The 20,988-nt window shown below is 37.4% G+C and overlaps 1 protein-coding gene across 5 annotated transcripts in view; it reads right to left on the reverse strand.

Annotated features, from left to right (window-relative positions):
- Nucleotides 1-15,386, reverse strand: part of dgki (diacylglycerol kinase, iota) — an 81,389-nt gene extending 66,003 nt beyond the window's left edge. For all 5 annotated transcript variants that reach the window (XM_041977125.1, XM_041977128.1, XM_041977127.1 and 2 more), the window contains exon 1: nucleotides 14,895-15,386. In XM_041977125.1, the coding sequence (XP_041833059.1) occupies nucleotides 14,895-15,118 (224 nt within the window). In that variant the 5' untranslated portion in view covers nucleotides 15,119-15,386. The remainder of the gene's footprint in view (nucleotides 1-14,894) is intronic.
- Nucleotides 15,387-20,988: the final 5,602 nt, after the last annotated feature.

Here is a 20,988-nt window from a genome sequence, read left to right on the forward strand (position 1 = left end):
AAGTGGTTCAGTAAGATAGTAATATTGTAAAGATTAAGCTTTTAAAAATGGAGATAGTTTTTCCTCTACTTTTGAGGATTCAGACTGATCTAATATATAGTCATTTGAGGAATGTAATACAATGAAATATCAACCCCATCTCACAGAAAAATGTAAAACAGTCTCATATTTGTACTGAAAAAGATTAAATCTGTATTTTTGTTTTTAGTTCCAAACAATGCAATTCTCAGTCTTGTATTTAATTAGAATGTCTAGTTTATAATACATGATCAAGAAAAAAGGTATTTGATGCAATCCCTTACCACAGGATCACTTTATTTTATATATTTAATTTTAACAAAGTAGTTAAAAATGTGTAAAACAACCACTAAATAGAAGCTGCATGTACATGGAGCACTTTCGATCTGATCAAACATCAAATCAGTATAATAATGCGAGAGGCATCGCTTATATCTTCCTAATGCAGTCTTTATGATCATATCTGTGGTGTATATTTTTCTGAGTATGAGCATTTTTGTTGGAAACACTAAAAGAGTTGAAAGTTGTTCAAATATTTAATACAATTTGATAAAATCTTCGTACAACAACAATTCCTCATGTAAACACACAACTGCTCAGATCACATTATCTAGCATCCATGTAAACATGTCAGCTAGAATCCATTTGAGTTCAATTAAATAGTAGAAATATTTGTCCGTGCTTTGCAATAGCCAGACACACACCAGCAACTAGATGTCACTCATTGGGGAGTTTTGAATGCGTACTATCACTTCTTCAGCAAAGAAAAACAAGAGGACATGATCAGAGGAGGCAAGGAAAAGAAAGAGAGAAAGGGACAGATCAAGAGTCAACGTCCGGCTGACTTTTACTGGCTGAAAAGAGCTCAGCGAACAGACAGGATGTAAGACAGATGCCAAATTAGACGTCAGAAGTCTAACAAGCTGCAACAATTACGCTCTTATATTCTGGCATAGTTTCTTCGTTTCAAACATACTTTCAGAACATTAATTGATTATAAACTTTAGGTTTGAGTCAATAACATCACTACACCATGTTACACTTATGTTCCACTAACAACACACTTACATACAGATTTGTACGGTCCGCCAGACAATGATGATACTGTATGTACAGCTCACTCTACAATCAATTAATACATGTCACGAACCAGGGGCAGAGCATAAAAGTGATACTACCCTCTCTTCACCCATGCTCCCTCTATCTCACATCCTCCTTTGACACCTACATAATTACACAGTCTGTCAGTGTGTTATGTGTGTGTGTGTGAGAGAGCGAGCATGTAATGTGGGGGTGGCATTAGAGTCACGCTGTGCATCTGTATCTGACCTTTACTGCTTAGAATAGACACACAAAGAAGACAGCTAAGAATATGACAGAGAAAGATAAAAGAAGAGGAATGACAGGGAAAGGAATGCAAAAGAAAGATTAAAATCAATTCAAATGGAGGAGTTACAACAAATCATTATTTTTATCTATAGAAGGAAAATTAGGTTTTAAAAGTATGAAGTGATTAAGTGGGAGAGTCGCAAAACAGCTAAGTGTGCTGTTGCTGTAACCTCAGGGTACAGCTGGCTAATAAAATTAATCATTTACTGATGACTCTCATTTAACCTGAGCAATTAGTGCACACAAACACACACACATAGAAAGAGAGAGTGAGATAAAGATGTCGTCTCACTAATTATAGCGTGTCTCCTCAGCTGAGGTCTGCAGGGTCATGAGTGTGTGTTGTGTGGGTGTCCTCATGTGTGTGTGTGTGTGTGTGTGTGTCTGTGAGCATCAGTTTGAGTCAGGAACAAAATGGAAAAGCGACAAAAGCATTTAACCGGAGAAAAAAAGAGAGAAGGTTAAAGCAAATGCATTATTACTGGAGCACCGAGTCACATTAATATAATGTGTACATGCATGTGTGTGTGTGTGTGTGTGTGTGTGTGTACTTGTGTGTGAGAGAGAGCTTTGAGAAGGGACTCATCTTTCTGAGTGCTGAGAGATGATCAGAGCTTGGTAATCCTACCTGCATAGACACACAACGCACACAGAAAGACAGAAGAGACCATTCTGCGAGGCCTTTTAATCCATGCAGCACACACACGTTTGTGGATGTGGGAGAGCATATCTGTGTGTGTCTAAACACACAACTATAAATAGCAGAAACATGTACAGTTACAGGTACAGGAGTAGAAGTAGAGAAGAGTTAAGAATAACATGTTGAATTTTTTTTTAGCATCTAAATCAGTCCCAGTAAAAACTCAAATCCTTCCAGACCATCGAGTCTGTGTGGAAGTAGCAGCTGGCTGTGAGCTCCACCAAATTAGTCAGCACAACCATTTGGCAACAGAGCCGTGGATCGCTTTCATCCATCAAAACCCCACTGGAATACCTTTAAAAATGATTATACCACACAATAAAACAATGAGAGCAAAAGCAATAATAAAATGCCCTTTCGTCAGTCCCTTTGCTGCAGAGTCCATCTGGTAGAAAAGCTCAGAGTAAAACTATTTAAAGGATCAGAGTTTAAAAATCTGAGATCAGAGAAGGCAGCCAATTAAAACAGTGGAAGCATGAGGAGGCTGAAATGTGGAGGTTTTCTCTCAATGCCTGGAAAATTAAAATCAACTTTTAGCTACTTTTTATTTGATCAATTTTGGCTAATGCCAAAAAATTGAAAGGTCTCCTTTCTCTTAAGGCAAATAAAAACCTGCTAACACCTGGCTCCACATGCAAAGGTAGAGATTTGCTTTTTGGATTTAAATGTCATGAATAGGAACACAACAGCTCACGCAAACCTTTAAAGAGGGTGCTGCACTCTGGGCTTCAAGAGTGGACATAATTTACAAAATAATTTACAGAACACACATTTACTGAGCATAACATCTCAGAAGCAGGCTCTGGCAGCACCAACAGTTCGTTAGAAAACAACAACTACAGTAAATGGTGGGAATTGCTGTGCCGACAAGATATATAAAGATAAGAAGTTGCGAAACATAAACAGCCACAATTTTAAGACCGAATACAGACTCAGTTTTAGTTATCAACCTTATCAATTAATATATAGAAAATTGATTTTTGATATTCTATGTTGATTCAGAATCTTTCACATCTTAAGATATCAAAGTTTTGATTATTTTCCAGATCCCTATTAAATGCCCACCAGTAGAAAAGAATTAATTTCAACTGTTTGAATGGGTATAGTCACATCTAAAAACCTGTTAAACTGTTAAATTATCATTATAGTTACTAAATCAATAATAAACTGGTGTTTAGAAGAGTTTCTCCCATAAATGTTTATATATAAATACTTTCTCAAAACTTTTACCGTCCAAATATTTAACCTAATATTCTTAAAATTAATAATTACACATACTAAATCGCTATCGCAATCACTAAAATGTTTTTTTTTAATCCCGGTGTACTTAATTTACTATCAAATCAGTGTAAGTTTTTACAGTTGGTGTACAATTACTTAAATCTTCGTTCAAGCTTCTCACATTTTTATCTTGTCCTGTTTTCTGTTCATCTCTCATCTATAGCTACTTTTTCTTTTTATTCATTTACTTATTTTGTGACACATAATTACACACACATCATGCGATAAAACCAAGCCAGCTCTAGTGAAAACAGAAAGAGAGGAGGAGTCAGAGTTGCAGTGATGGAGTCAGTGTCACCTCAGCGGTTAACTCCACAGGTTCATTATCGAGACAGATGGACACGTTGGAAGAGCGACGAGGTGCTACTTTCAAAGTAAAAACACACCAAGAAAACACATCAAGGCTTTCTTTTCTCTCTTTGTTCTATTTTCTGTTTTTTTAGCTGAGCTCGACTTTTCTGATTTCACACCAGCTGTGAGCTCTTGTTCCACGTCCGCTTGTTTTTTTGTGATTATTTTAGTATTGCAAACATGAAAAATAATTTAAAAAAAATTAAAGCCACAACCATGAAGAAATGTGATATAATAAAAAAAAAAAAACAGAAGCCCCTCTGATTTAGATTAGACTTTGTGGCCAGATAGCCACATCAGTCTTAGGAACTAAAAAGAGTAATCAAAAGGCCAAATTTCTGCAGTTTAATCCAGATATCAAGCCCTCCAGCCAGGGAATCATTAAAACAGCTACCAAGCACATTAAGCAAAAAAGTGCATCTACAAGCCAGCCAATCATCCAGCTTACTGTCTAGTTTATCAAACAGCTTTTACTGATAAAGACCCCTACATCAAAGTTGTGCAGGCTTGACCTCTTTTAGCAGCTTGAAAACAAACAGTATCTGCAATCGCTAACAGCTAGCAGCCCGGTCCAGTCACTGAGTCAGACAATTAGCTATGCAATCAATCACTGAGCCAGACACAGTTTCTCACAGTTGGTGTGTAAATGTGTCCGGCTTGGTTATTTCAAATTTCAGAGTTCAGTAAGTCATTTTATAACAATGACTTATAAAGACTATATTAACTACTTGTATTACAGCAGATCTATGTATATAACTATCAAGTATTTAACTACATTTTCTCTTTCTATCTGGTATTTTGGCTTTTGGAGCCATTTCTACATGGACACTTCGAGGAGGAGTGTGAGGATTGCTTGTTATTTTTTTAAATGGAAACATGTGCGCTGCACTGTGCTAAACCATGACAACATTTACAACCTATTCTAGGCCTGCACCATTCTTTTACATCCAAGGAATGTAAACAGACACGCACTATATATAAATTGTCAGGGAACAGTAACCAGGGGGGCTGTGCTGTCCTGCTGCTTTTTAAATTTTATTTTATTTTAGTCCTATTTCAGAATAATATGTGGTCAGACCTATAGTTTTTAGTTTATTTCCCATCCTGTTGTCTTTTTGGTAATTATTTGCTACCATTAAGTCACTTTCTATATCTAAAAAAGGATAGTTTCTTCTTACAAGCTACTAGATAGATCAGAGAAAGCCTACAGCTACAGTTCTGAGCTTTACAAAATATGTGAAACAAACACTTCTGTCACAATCAGATTAGATGTCTTCTGGGTAAAGGAAGTAATTGACTAATGTTTCAAAACAAGGTTTCTCTTCAACCAGGTTCCTCTTCTCTACTGCTCCAGGAAGAGACACTTCTCTTTTCTCTTGTTTCGCCTTTTGCCCTCTTTTTTTTCAGCCCTCATTTTTAAGTAGGAAAAGCCTCTTACAGCCAGCCAGACGACTAATAAGGAGCGGCTCCTGTTAGCCAATCCCTCTTAATGCCTCAGCACACTGCATTATGGGCAAAATACCCCAATGCACACTCTGGCGTGTACTCTCAAAAACACTCCTGAAAAGGCCAGGAAAGGAGTGGGAGATAAGTCAGAAATCCCACTGTTCCAAAAAAAGACATCATCAGTCTTCTTCTTAGCAGAAATGATAGATATGCATAAGTGTACACAAACACACCATCGGCCAACTGGAACAGCACTGTTCGCAGAGGGTGGAAAGGGTTTTTACCGACGCCCCTGTCTGGCTATATTATGTGTGTAGAAGAAAAAAAAAAGACGAGAGGAGATGTGAGTCAGTGTAGCAGAGTAACACTTCAAATCATCATGCTCACACACACTAACATATGCACAACGCATTATTCAAGAGGGTAGGATAAGAGTCCCTTCAGCGAACAAGCATCTATCCTGCACAAAAATCTAGTTCAATAAAAGATTATAATCGGTCCAGAAAATCTCTTTCACTTTTTTTTTTTTTTTTTAATATGTCAATTAAAAATATAAAAGAGAAGTGAATCCAACATCTTGAATCCTCCGGAATCTGCAGGGTTATCATTTCCTATTTTCAGACATTTTATTTACCAAAGCAATGATGATAAATCAGCACATAAATTTGCTGAGAAGTAAAAGATTTTTAGCTGTAAATTCCACTAGGTTTTTACTGAAACTGGTGCATGTTTATGTATGTAACACCTGTACATACAAGACACCCAACTGACTCAAACAAGATTTATAAATTAACTGCAACAGAAGTAATTAGGTAGTTGATTAATAGCCCCATGATCCTCAATCAGTGCTGTACTAATTGACACTCAAATCAGTATTTGACTCCTTTGTGATCTTCTTATGATAATTTTATGTTTCACATCATGCATCAGCATAAACAACCAAAACTATTCTTTAAAAAGGAGCTTTAGTCTTAGTGGTCTACAGCTGAAATCTCCGAGCTCTCACACCAACGCCTAACTTTATTTACAATTATATATATTTTAAAAACAGACTGAGATAAAATAAAATATAATTAAATATTAAAATAATTAATAATAATACAAATAAATTATATTTAAATTTTGATAAAGATGCATTAAAAAATAAAAAGGTTAGAAGCAGTTGCTTGTAAATTTGTGACAATATTTGGTGCTAAAATTCCATCTATGCAACTCTCTGTATGAAGTTCATGGTGTGGAAAAGCTTCAGAATTTACAATGATGCAAGGTGCCTTATATCACACATTTTTAAGTGATTTGGCCTAAAAACTGGACCATATGCAGTCTTCCAGAGCAATGGGGCTCTCAAACAGCTGTACAGGGAAAGAAAAGGTCCTTTCACATGCCATGTAGCCTACAAATTAGAACTCAATCATTTAATTGATTTTCCTTTGAAGCCATCTGTGTTGTGTTGTTCTAAAACAAAAGAAAAAACACAATTTTTCTGTATCCGGGCTAAAACAATCAAATCAGGGGAACACAGTTGGCACAAGGCTCCAAACAATAGCTATTGTATGTCCATCTCTCACAGCTCTGCTCACAACTTCTACATTTCCCTGACATCTTTAATGCTTTTCATTTCCAGCCATGTATATCCACAATTTATCAATATAAAAAGAGGTTCTGCAACAGAGTAGTCGACAAAAGCAAATATCAGCTCTACATGTCTTTTGAATTGGCTCATTCTTCTTAACAGGGGATGAAAATCATGAATATGCATGTGTATCTGTTCATCCGCTCTGTGGACGAGAGAAGGAAAACTGTGTCAGTCAGCCTTGTATTTCATCAACAATCGGTGCTCTGATCGTCTGTTTAAAAATTCATGAGCGTCTTTAAGCTGCCCCAACTGTAAGCCAAGAATTGCGCTAAATTTAGGAAGCCTGCACCATAAAACAAGCTTGTACATTGGCTATAAACGAGCAGGTCTTTCTACTGTATGTTATCCCGTAAAGGTGCAGGTGCAAGTTCAGAGATAACGGAGATGGAAAGATGTCTGCTGAAATATTTAATATAATACAAATAAGGTACCCTTAATGTAGCACAAGACTAAAAGTCTACAAAGAGTCTCATCCTCTGAGTATCATCACAGACTGTCATTTGACTTTTAAAAGCACAGGCAGGATTAATAACATAATGATAAGCCACCGTGCACAACAGCTGGATATCCCAAAAGTGGAATGATGCCATCATTAATAGAACTACACAATTCCTGCGGGAACTTGTCAAAATGACTGTTGTTTATTCCTCAGACTATTGTTGAGAGTTCAGTCTAGGTTGAGTGACAGACACCAGCCATCCCTGAGGCCACAACACTGTGTGTGGTAGAAAGTGGAAATTCCAAGTTAGGAAACAAAACATGGCCAACTTTGTTGTCATCCAAACACGTGGGATAACAGATGTGACCTTAAATCATTACGACCTTTCAGCGAGGGCTATATTTGTGTCAAAATCTGCTTCTCAACTAAGAAATGCATCAAGAGATGACATATCTGTTTAACTGTGGTTTGGATTTTAACTGTTCCTGTTTACGACTACAATCCTTGCTGGGCTCTGCTGTGTATTCCTTCTGCTTTGGCCTTTCAGATTTAATTTCCCAAGGGATAGCAAAGGCTATTGTACTGCACTGCTGTTACACAATAACTGTAAGTACAATGACATTACAGAGGTTTCTAAATCTGAATTCTCCCTTTCATTTTTGGCTGTTTCAGGTCTAAAGAAAAGGTCTTGTAAAATTTGCCACACTGGAATATAAACATCCATATGATTTTATTTTCACCAGGAACTTTGGCATCAGTGAGCAGCAGCTGAGGCTCTAATTGTTCTAAATATGTCAGAGACCTTAAATGCCTTGTTCTTTTGCAGCTTCATACAAGTCACCAGGCTTGTTTTATTTTTAGAGCATGTTCACTTTTATTGCTCCACCTAATATCAGTTCTCCACTGGGTAATAAAGTAATTGCCTTATAATGTGTCACTATCAGCCACTCATTACTATCATCCCCTTCATTTTTTCCATGCTTTGATCTCTTTCTTTTTCATGGGTAATGACTGTTCTTTGACTTTGCATCAAACATTCAGCCTTTATACCTCTCTGTCTCTGGTCAGCTTTCTTATCTTTTTATTCTGCTCCTCTCCTCAGTGTTCTGTCCTAATTGAAAGCTGAATAGAGTTTTATATTCTGGTAGCATCAGATGATGAAAGGCCTTTGATCACTGTTTACCCCTGCAGGTGGTACACAGTAGCAGTGACATGAGATACATTTAAATCTTTTTTTTTATGTTTTTCCCATCCTCTTGTTTTTCAGTCTTTCTTCTAATTCCTTGTGCATACTGTCCTGCAGACTCCTAGACAACGTGAAACCAGAGTATGCCGGGCTGTAGACACACTAATTGCGATCTTTTGTTTGTGAAGTGGGCTGTAAATAGTGCAGGGATAGTGTTACAAAATCCTGTCGTGTGGCATTTTGATTCTGCAACATATCCCTGGAAGGCGGAGGTAAAATCTCCCTGTATGATAAGCTGCATGATGAAACAAAACATTTGATTCTTTGTGTTTTCCTTCTTGGGCAAGCAGCTTGTAGTGGTATGTTTACCAGCATGGACAGAGTTCAGGGGTATCTGGTGTGTTTACCAGTCACGGACAACATGAAGTTATTAAAACTGCTGTCTATTCACCTGTTGAATTCCTAGCAATGGCTGAAACAAACAAATGACTAAGTCTTGCAGTCTTTGGTGTACAAAGCAAAGTACATTTCAGAATTTACAAGCTGTACCTCCTAATGATTGAGTTTTATTTGAATGTAAAGTAATTCTGAGAAAGACTTCCTTTCAAGAGGGAAAATAGCAAACACATCACAGCAGGAAAAATCCTCACACATAAACGGTTTGCTTGATTTTTTATGTCATTTGAACTAGCAGTGTCTAAATGTTACTGCACAGCTCAGCCTGGTTACTTTCTCCTGCAGCGTCTCTTAATTTCACTCTCTGGCAGGCTTACATCCCGCTGCTGTGTGTCGGTTTTGTTGACCTGGGTCCAGTTTGTAAACAATAACTAAACATTTTAGCTTAGTCTGCCTTTGACAATGTTAAAAACTTGATGTTTTTAGTCATGATCACGGTTTATGTTCTTGGATTATATTCTTGGTTTTTGGTATTTAGGGTCATGTTTTAGTTCTGTGTTGCTTTATGGTTCCTGCAATTAGTTCACCTGGTCTGTTTATTCATTTACCTTACCTGTGTCTACTCCTTCAGTGTATTTAAGTCATTGGTTTCAGTTCATCTTTGCCAGTCCATTACCAACTGTCTAATGTTAGTTGATGTAGTCCATGTCACATTTTAGTCCCATGCCCTGTCTTTTGTTATGTAAGTGAAGTTTTACGTTATTAAAACCTTTTACCTGCACTGGTCTGCCTCTTGCCTCTGTAAGCCTGCACTTGGGTCCTCACCCCCTCCACATTGTAGTTTTTCATAAATTTATAAAAAAAAAAAAGGAAATTTGTGTTTGATTATTTCTACCCTTTAATAATACCATTTGGTGTGGTATTCTACATCAGTAGAAAGCCTGATTATTCACATTTCCAATGAGGTATAACATGGTTCTGTGGAGTGAGCAACACAGCTTTAAATGGGGGTAATGCCCCCCCAAAAATGTACCAAAATCCCCTGCAATAATCTCCTGTTGGTATTCACTCTTGTTTTGACATTAAAGTGCTGTCTGATTGGCACTGCTGTGACTGGTGTGGTGTGGGGTGAGTACCTATTCAAATTTGAGTGTGCCGGTGCAGAGCCAGGATTGGTGCAACTTCCAGCAGCTCTTTCATCCTATGAACGATACTTAGAATGGCATTGAGTACAAAAAAATCCAGATTTATCAAACATGTAGACGCCAGTTTTACACACATTAGACAGTAATCAGCTGTAGATAAATCGTGCATGTTTTAAATCATGCCCTGTTCATGGTCATTTGCATTCAGAAACATCCTCATTTAACCAGATATAGAAACAGCATGCCCCTTTAGAAGTCACGCGGAAATAGCAAGTTCAAGTGCAAAAGTTTAAGTGTAGGAAATAAATATTATTTAACAATTTTCTGAAACAGTATACTGCATAAAAATGTTAAAGCAAGAAGTAAGTGTAGTAAATTATTCGGGATCAAGGGGAGATGTCTGGCAATTTTTTTAAAGGGATATATTATTAAATCATCTGATATCAAAGTATAATAATAGAAATAAAAGTCATAAGTGTTGCTGCTGGGGGAGGATAGAAACCAACAGAACGTCCTCCTGGATATCGTATTTTTTATCCTGTAAATCTTTATGGTTAACCTCAGACTGTTTTCCATGTTTTGTAGAGATGAAGGAGGCTTAATTTGGTCTTACTTACTAACACATACCCAGCATCATTGCAGCACTTTCTTTGATCTGATTTTGAATTGTTCAAGAGAATTAAATGTGTTTTGGTCCAGAGAAAAGATGCGTCCAGGACAGATGGTCAAACCACCTGGATATTCACCGCGATGGTACTCAGTATAACTTTGCAGCACAGATCCCATATCACGGCAGAACTCTGACAGGATCTCTTTCAGCATCTGATCAGAAATGATCTCAGCGATCAGATCAGCTGATCATGTGCTAACGCTCACAGCAGAGCTTGAAATATTATTTGATAACGTCAGATCAATGATGCTTTGTTCTCACCTGCCTGTCACAGGTGTCTGTGATAAGTTTTCAAACCAATGAAGCTACATATTTTTGTCTAAAAGATTACTAATTGAGTAATTATTATTATGAGAAAATAAAAAAATGCGGATGTTGAGATTGCTGTGACACCTGCACAAACAATGCAGTTTCCCTGTTTCACCACTAGATTCCGTGCGTATGCCTGGTCGGAGTTGTTCTTATATTTAAGAACATTTCAAGAAAAAGTACAAAATAGTAAATTCTGCACACACACATAAATGTTCTCACACACAAAATATGCACAAATCTCTGCATAAGAAAAAGTTGAGGGCCCTGGGCTGAAAGCAAAGAAGCTGCTCTTCTCTCAACCAGCCACAGCTTGTCCACACAACAGCAGTTCTGTAAGCCACTTGTGGGGTTCCTGGGAGTTTGTAGGGGTGGGCTGCAGTTTTCTTTTTATTCCCTCGTCTCCTGATTCTGTTAGTCCAGGCAAGTAAATTGATGGATTTTTTTTTTGTTTGTTTGTTTGTTTTGTTTGGCATGGGTTATCTTTGTCAGGTAGTTCTGTTTGGTATATTGGCCTTGTCTCGCCCTGAAACCTGTTAACTCCTTGAAGCTTATGTCTCCCTGGCTGCTTGGGACTTGAGGAAGATGACTCAATTTCATGTAGCTACTCCTAGATGAGGAATGATAGCACCTTTTCATTCACAGATATATTAGAATAAGATTCTGGAGCCACTGATTCCATATCTACACAATCCAGACCTCATCTCAACCCAAAGACTTGCTGAATCAGCTTGGGTGTACTGCACGTGCTAAAATGACCATCACAACCACGCTGATGGACTTTTAACAACTCTTGGTTGAGGAATGAGATGCCATCTCACAGCTAAATGTGACCACACTGGTGGCCAGCATGAGAAGGAGGTGCTAAGCTGTTGTGTGTATGGATCTTCCACAGCACTGAGATCTCTAACAGTGTAAAATGTTAAAGGGTAAATTAGCCTAAATGTATTTTGTTGTCTTCTTTTATTTTCCTTGTTAAGAATATTGCAGTGGATTTTGGCACATATTCTGGGGGATACTCATAGAAAATGTTTATTTGCTGCTAAGAACAAGATTAAAGCTCTATTAGGCTCTTTTTTTGGGAACTTTTGAGATTCATCACATTCTAAGACTTTCAACACCACAGATATCAGACAGTGATATCTGACAGTCACAGATAGGCAGGAAGTACAAGCCGCTGACTCACTCACAGATTGAGTGTGAAGTCGGTGGACTGACTAGCTAGTTGAAGTAATGTCTTGGAGACACACTAATATGCTGACTAACTGGTCGAGATGACACACACACACACAAATCCACCGTATTTCTGACTGAGGAAATGTTATCATGCAGCCAGACGGGTCAGACGTCTAAGAATAGATAAAAGGAGGGACACACAGGGCATTCTGGGAAAACACACAGAGACATAGTGTGATGAATTTCTGGCAGATGAGTTACACGTGTCTCATGCTGCTATAAGCACAGAATACCCCCTCACTCACACACACACACACACATAGCCTTTGATGTTCAACGGCATCATTTCTGAGGTTTTTCATACCACCACATACGGTAATTCACTTCTTGGCCTTGGATGCTTCAAAGCTACGTAAACTACCTCTCACAAACCACCTTCCTCAACTAGCTAACTCCTTTTACTCCACATGGCTGATTCAATGAAGAGGAAATTTTGCACATTATCCGTAGCCAAATGCATGACAAATATCAGAGCAAATCAAGATATGGCCACCTAACTGGCTCCTCAGTCTGCCATATCATGTATGGCAGATAAATGCTGGAAGAAGACAGAGGCACACAGATTTATTTGTTCTTGTATTGTAATAAACAACATGTCCAAAGATACGATCAGCATACCATGGAGCATTACAAATATAATCAAGCCAAATTCTTATTTTCACACCACACATTCTCTTGGATGAAGAAAACTTGATGATAAGCTCCATTTAAAATGAGGGAAAGTCGAATAAATTCACAGTCAATAAAACAGTTTTTCATTAACAGTCAAACGTCAGACTTTATAGCCATCTGGACAATTATTTCCACATCCTTCTTTCACCAACATGCACTGTGGTGGGAGTAACAAACTCTACAGAGACATGAGCTGAATGTTCTCTTTCCAGATGAAATTAATCCAACTAGGGATTCCACTGAAGCCACTGACCAAACTGAATAAAGGGACAGGAAACTGCTATCAACCACAGGGTGATGTGAGCAGAAAAAATGTTAAATCCTGTATATCCTGCACTAAATATTAAAGATAACCTTTTTATAAAATAAAAGGCATTTTTGTACTACTTGGCCAGATTAACTGTTTCCTATCTTTATTCTCAGGTAAGTTAACCAGCTGTTGGTTTACAGAAGCTTCACAGAGAGAACATTTTATTTAATACTCAGCACAAACGAAATAAGAACAAGCAAAGAGATTCAAGGAAATGGAGCATTGTTGGATGCAAAGCTTTTAATTTTACCCTTAGCTTGTCATGACCTAAATAATGTAGTCCTTTACATAGGTTTGAGATTACCAAAATTAAAACAATTTTACAGAAAGGAAATATCCAACATCAGTTCCTGACTTAAATGTCAATTTAAATTAAATCAAATCTTCAATATTAAATTCCATATGAAGATTTGAGTCAATACTCCTCTAAACGTGCAAAATGTTTTACTCATTCCAAGACTTCTTAGTGGTTTTTCAGTTATTCAGCTGATGTCAGCCTCTCCTCAAGAGTGCATTAACCAAATTCGCCTCTTTTTTTAATAAAGGTAACAGTTTCATCTTTGTAAACTGATTCTGTAAGTTTAAAAACGATTAAAGTTCGTAGCAGCTGCTAGGTAATGTCTTTCCCTTACAGTGCATTTCACACAGACAGGATTTTAAAATGCTCATAGATACTCCAAGCAAATTGGAAAACACTCAACAGGACAAATTATTTTCAATCAAATGGATTGTAGCTGTATTGTTATGTGCAATCTCCTTTTCTAAATGAATTTCCCATGGCAAATGAGCCAATTAATTCAGCTGTAATATGTTTACATGAGGCATGGTTAATCTGATTGGAACATTAATTATTATTTTCATAAAAGCCCCTGTGCTTTTCATGTTTCATTAAATGAATCCCCCCCCCCAAAAAGATAAAAACAGTCTGAATTTATGACCTCAATATTTAATTTTGTTATTCTTGTTTCAAATTTAGGACCATATTTAGCCTCTGTGCTTAAAGTTTGAGGTTGTTGATAAAAAAGTGGCTTTATTTTGCCACAGTGTCACCAACTAATTGTTATTAAGACATCTGACAACTAAAACTGCTGCGTGTCTATGTGGACAGTTTTCACTATCAACAACAGCTGCCAGTCGCACTGGGGTGTTGTAGGCTGCTGCTGGCATTCACACGCACACATTAATACACACACAAACATTTATATACACACAAACAGAGTGCTCACAAATCAATAATGTTTCTATCCCTCCCCCTTCACATGCTCCACCACAACAGGGCCACACCACAGGGAAATGCATGCAGTGTGTGTATGTGAAACTGCTTGGATCCATCTGTGATTGGGTTTTAAATACTCCTGCTTTGTGTGGATATTTATGTTGTGGTTAACGGCATTGTAACGTGTAGCCTGAACAAGCCTGGGTTACCACATGTGTAGTTTTATATGAAAAGTTTGCTATTAGGCTAACAATATGAGCTGAACTGTGACCGTTCTTTTGTTTACTACTATGCTGTAATCTAAAGTCCCAGCTAGCTAAAATGTAAATGTTAAAATAGCGTTAGCTTTTATCATATGAACATGAGGACCACGAAAATTCTGTCCAGATACGGATTATTGCGAAAACAATCAAATATAAGCAGAAACACGTGAATAAATTCGTTATTCCCTCCTGCTCTGACCGACATCCAGTCCCAGCATCCTTTCCACTCACCTATACGAGGTCTGTTTTCTGAACGCCAGTCCCCTTAATTTCTCCTCCAGAGTCTCTTGCTCCATGTCGGGAAGACTGCTGAATGTATCGCTGCAGCAGCCAACGGCAGCCTCCTCCGAGCCGGCTCCGGACTCCGAGTCACCCCCGTCGGCTCCCAGGGAGGCCAAACGACCGCTGAAGACCCCTGAAACCGGGCTGGTGTGGTCTTTAGCTTGGGGGTCCATGCTGGTCGGACCTAGCTGTCTCGCCCCGCGCTGGACCCCCGCTCTCTCTCCCCCGGCTTGTGACGGGACACAGATGCCGGTGGCGAAAAGGTGTGAATAAGTGGAATGTTTGCGGGGGGAAAACTAAACAAAAGATAAAAAGAAAAAATACAGCGTTATCGTTTTAAGCTGCTTGACCGCTAAGGTCTCCGACCATTGACCGTCTTCATCTGCCGCAGCCAGGTACGGCAGCACGCGCAGCCGCCTGGACAACAGACTGAACTGCACTCACGAGTCCCTGAACCAACTAGCAGTGAGCTATGTCAAGCTAACAACATCACGTCGGAAACGGGATGTCTACCGTTCAAAATGAAATCCAACCATCTCTCAAATTTAAAAAAATATTTAGTGTAAAACGACTAAACTGGGTAAACCTCACATATCCAAGTATATGTGAATACATCACGTGATGTATATTATTCTACAACACTTAAATGTTATCCATCATAATGCAGCATATTTACAACATCATTACCCCTAATGTGCTAATGTGAGTGATACTATTTATCTGTCAAACTGTTTTAAATTTAATGAATATGATGTGAAAGTCATAAAACCACCAGTGCAAAGTTAACTGAGAACGCTGCTGATAAATCTTGTGATTTGCCTCAAACTGACCTTTTGTATAAGTGTTTGTGCAGCAGTGATTAAAGTCATATAATGCAGGACCATCCTAAGTAAAAATTTGTTAATAAAAGAAATATACATCACTTACTTTTTTTTGTTGTTGATTCTTTTGTTGTTTTTTACAAATGTTGCTTTACTGTTTACATTAGATAAATGTAGTTATAACAATCATTAAAGAAAAAAAATAGATCTTTTTTTTTTTTTTAAAAATAGTTTAATTTACACTTGTCACTCCTTTTCAAGTTTATTCACTTGCCAGGTCCCCATATAATTTTTTTTCTAGACACACCTTTCAATAAACGCATATTTAGTTCCTCTTCACTCTCTACTTTAAATACACCTAGTATAAATTCTACATAGTCTCCAATATTATATTTGGTGTAGGGACAACTTTACGACTGCATACCATACAATATTTGTTGTAAATAAAATAAAGTACCAAATCTATCAGATATTTTTCCCATTAAAATGGAATTATTAGTAATTTACCGTTAATTAGTCAAACCCAGGTAAACTGCTATTCTATGGACTCCTTTACTTTCAAAAGCTGATGCATGATGGGCTGTATAAGCTCATTTTCATGTTCCTATAGTTTTCATTTGGTAATCACCACATAATAAAATCCTGTTTGACACTTTTCAAAGAAACTTTTATTTTCTAATGCAATACCGGAAATGGGGAATTTAAATCTCTGTGACATGACACAAGTTTAAAAACTGAAAAAGCGCGATCTGCTGTGCGGGTCTCGACAAGAAAGACGTTTTTTTGTGTTTTTTTTTTTTTTTTGTGTGTTTTTTTTTTTTTTATGTAGCATAAATCCATTTTATAATTATTCTTATCTGTCTGCCCATCCATCTACTCATCCATCCATCTGTCCCACAGGATGAGCAGTGTGGCATTGTGGGATATTCCCTCTCCTGCTTTTGTGCAGCATCATCAGTCAGAAAGTAGGGCAGAGGGTGAGTGCACTCCCACGAACACATGTACGCTGTCAGTATCTCACTCTGAGACTCACACACAGACATAACAACACACACATGCACCACACAGTCCATATGCTCTGATCATGGAATCTGTATATCATGATCTGTTATGATGTTGCTATAATTTCTCCTCCATCATGGTACTACCTCCCTCATTCCAGTTTTCTGTAAGTCTGCATGTCAAACATCAGGCCACATCTGTCAGGCTGTGCTTCACTGCTCTAACCATCAAGCACCTCAAATCACTGCTGACCTAGAGAGGCAATATTTCTCCTGCCATGAAGCATCTGTCTTCATTCGTTGAAATTATTTAGTTAGGCTTGTAACACTCCAGATATGCAGTCATTTCAGTTGATTTGGCTGCAGCATCAGTTTAGTTGTTCTGTAACTGTCCTAAATTCTTAAGCATATGAGCAGTTTCCATCCAAAATGTAAATAAAAACAGAATGTTTTGTAAATCTTATAAACCCACATTTTATTTCATTTATTTTGCAGCAGCACATCTCTAAAAGACTTGGAATAGGATGATGTTTACCATTGTGTAGTATCTCTGTCTGTAGATGTCTGGGAAGGCTGGAGTCTTAGAAGGAATGTTTCCCATTCTGGTCTGATAAAGATTCTAGCTGGTTAACAGCCCTGGACCCTCATTGCTGCATATTTGATTGTTTGATTAAAAAAATTTTAGGCTGATGTAATTTTAAGATGCCATTTGTCACAGACTGGTGAACTTCTGCCTATCTGTACATCTGAGAGGCTCTGCCTCCCTGAAATGCTCCTTTTACACCCAGAAATGTTGCTGACCTGTTGCTAATCACCCTAATTAGTTGTCAAAGCTCCATCAGTTGTTTTTTATTTGTGCCAAATACTTTCCCAGTATTTTGTTGTTGCCCCAGTTCCAGTTCTTTTAGATAATGTTGTTGCCATTTAATTCCAAATTTGCTAATATGGGAATAGAAAGATTTGAAAATCATTGCACTCTGTTTATTTAAATATTACAAAACATCCCATCGTTTTAGGTAAAAGTACAAAACTACAAAGTACAAAACAAGCCAGCAGCCAGTTTTATTGTTGACATAAAAGAAGTCATCGTTGTCACAGTGAAAAGGCATCTGACCTTCAGCTGTAGCATCTGTTTAGTCTGTGCAGCTCTGAGGCTGATAACAACTTCAAGCTTCCACTGATGTCCATTTTCAAAACTATGATATAAACTGAGTCGGCATCACATAACTTTGTACTTGTGTGTTAAAGTTTGTGAATTCTTGTTTTTTTTTTTTTTGCATAAACATCAGATTTTCAAACAAGTCAGTACTTTGCTCGAAGGTAAACTAAAATTTGAGAAACACACAGTCAAATGGAAATTATCTAACATCCAGATTGAGTGAAGGCAACAAAAAACTGCATTTCTATACACAAATTTGCTGAGGCGGACCATGCCAGTAGATTTAGCAGCAGGGGGAAAAACTGAAGATTGTAGGGGAGTGTTGGAAATTAGTGAGAAAAGCAAGCAGAAAGTTAAATATGGTCCTATAGATTCAGACCTGAGTTTCAGCATCACATTAAGACCTTTGTAAAGTCAGCCTGTTATCACTTTAAGAATATACTGAGGATTCAAGGACTGATGTCTTAGCAAGACATATTTATCCTTAGTAGACTAATCTACTGTAACACTGTCCTTACGGGTCTCCCTAAAAAGTCCATTGGACAGCTGCAGTTAGTCCAGAACGCTGCTGCTCGAGTCCTCACTAAGACCAAGAACTTAGATCATATAACTCCAGTCCTCAGACCTTTACACTGGCTTCCTGTCTGTCGAGGAACTGACGTAAAATCCTGCTGTTAGGTTACAAAGCACTGAATGGTTTAGGATCAAAATACATTTAGGATCTTCTGGTTCTCTATGAACCAACCAGATCCCTCAGGTCATCAGGGTCAAATCTACTTTCTGTTCCCAGGGTCAGAACTAAACATGGAGAGGCAGCGTTCAGTTTTTATGCTCCTCACATGTGGAACAAACTCCCAGAAAACTGCAGGTCTGCTAAAACTCTCAGCAGTTTTAAATCAAAGTTAAAAACGTTTGTATTTGCTACCTTTTATCAAAACAAATGGGAATTATTCAAATTGGAACTTTTCATTTTTCTCACATTTTATCTTTTTTTGTTTAAGCTTTTTCTTTTCTTTTTAAAATTAGTTTTTAATGCACATTTTAGTGCTTCCTGCACTGCACTGTAAATTTAATGTTTTAAGTAAAGCACTTTTGATTGTCTTGTACGTGAAATGTATCGTACAAATGAACTTGCATGATATTGAATGAACTTAGGAGTTATCCAGTCCTTCTTTGTAGCTTTACAAACTATAAAACTTGCAGCTGGAGTGATCTTTGTTGTTTGACGTCTTCTGGAGAGGTCTTGAATTCCTTGCATTTGTACATTATCTCTTTGTAGATTGGTGGAATCCAAACCTTTGGGAAACAGTTTTATAACATTTTTTCAGTCCCTGATGAAGGTTAACAACTTTTCTACTGAGGTAAATGGAAAAGCACATTTCCACTAGCGTGTTGTAAAGAAATAAATAAAAAAGATAATTAAATACGGTGAAACTGGGCTTACATCGGGACATATGTGCAGAAAACCAAACACTAATACTTAATTTAACATGTTAAGTCCATGAAAACCTCTGAAACCCTGAATCAAACTATGAAATGACATTTATCTCATAACTATAAAAATTTTACTTAAATGATGACTTTTGATCTGACAATTATCATGCTTCATCTCATTTTGACTATTTTTTACTCATCATTACTTAAAATCTCATAAGGACTTTAAATCCTATAAATATGACTTTAAATCCCATCATTGTGACTTTTTTTTTATCCCATAATGTTGAGTTTAAATCTTCCAATTATTACTTTTTATCTTTAAACTATGACTTTTTCTCACAATTATTCCAAAAATATGACCTTTTTTATCTTCAGCTGTGACTGTAAATCTCATAATTATGACTTTAAATTCCATAAATATGACTTTTTACCTGAAAAATATTACTTTAAATCTCATCATTTTTAGATAATGTGTGAATATTTTAAATTTACATGTGGTGAGAATGCAGCTCCTCGATATCTCTACAAATTCTCATATGATCCAGTCATCCATCTGGACTATACAACACACCAAAGCTTGAAGGGCTGGAACTCAGTCTTGCTCTGTTACTATGAGGGTAAGCTGTTATGTAGTTGTGGGACTGGATAATATCATGGGACAAGGAATTTACTGTAATATGATACACTGCTGCTGATCTATTTTCAGATCCTTTTTGTCATAACGGAGGAGGTAGAAGTTCCTCTGTTAACCAGGGTGTTAACCATGAAATTCTTTCCTGCCTCATAAGAGTTTGAGCCTAATGTAATTTAAAGTTGTGAGATAAATGCTTTGAAGCTAAAATCAAAGGAGTTTAAAGTTGTGAATCTAAAACAACTCAATTTAAATCATGTGGTGTTTAAAAAACTGTCCTACAGCGATTAAATGATATTTATTTATTGTACTAAACAAAAAAAAAAAATCAGACCATTGCACATTTTAATGTTATTTGGACTTACAGTAAGTCCATAAACAGTATCATGCAAAGCTTTTGGATCCCCTGGTCAAACAATAAGACAAGGTAAAGAATCTGATTTTTTAAATAAATAAATAAAGAAGGGTTTAAGATGACACACTTAATATCTTAAGCAGGATTTACAGCATTTTACCATTTCATTGGGTTTTCCAGTATTTTGGCTTGTCTGCTGCTTCTGCCTTCCCCTTCCTGGTGCTGACTCATGGCTCATTCAAGTCACCTGTGAGTGCTCTGATGGCCTCCTCCTTTAAGACCTGGATCTGTACTCAGCTTTGTCTGCTTTTATTCTATGGATAAAACCTCCGAGTCTCATCTACAGAAAGGAAAATTCTTCCTGTTTACAGGTTTTCTGCTTGGCTTTTGGACTTTTAGATTTCCTGTTTAGATTATAGCCCTGTTCAGGCTTAAGCAGTCCTGCGCCCCTTAACTTCTCAGAGGTAAATCTTCAGCAGTCAGTCAGCTCTGAGTTGCTCACCTGTGATCTTGCCACTCTGCACCAACACCACCTTCTACTCTAGAAGGTCAAAATGTCATGGTCATTGGGGAAACCCTCAATGATCGGTCAAGCCCCGCTCTTTTAATACGGTTCTCTCTCTCTTAAGAACATTGATT

The sequence above is a fragment of the Melanotaenia boesemani genome, chromosome 23, assembly GCF_017639745.1.
Source record: "Melanotaenia boesemani isolate fMelBoe1 chromosome 23, fMelBoe1.pri, whole genome shotgun sequence".
NCBI lineage: Eukaryota > Metazoa > Chordata > Actinopteri > Atheriniformes > Melanotaeniidae > Melanotaenia > Melanotaenia boesemani.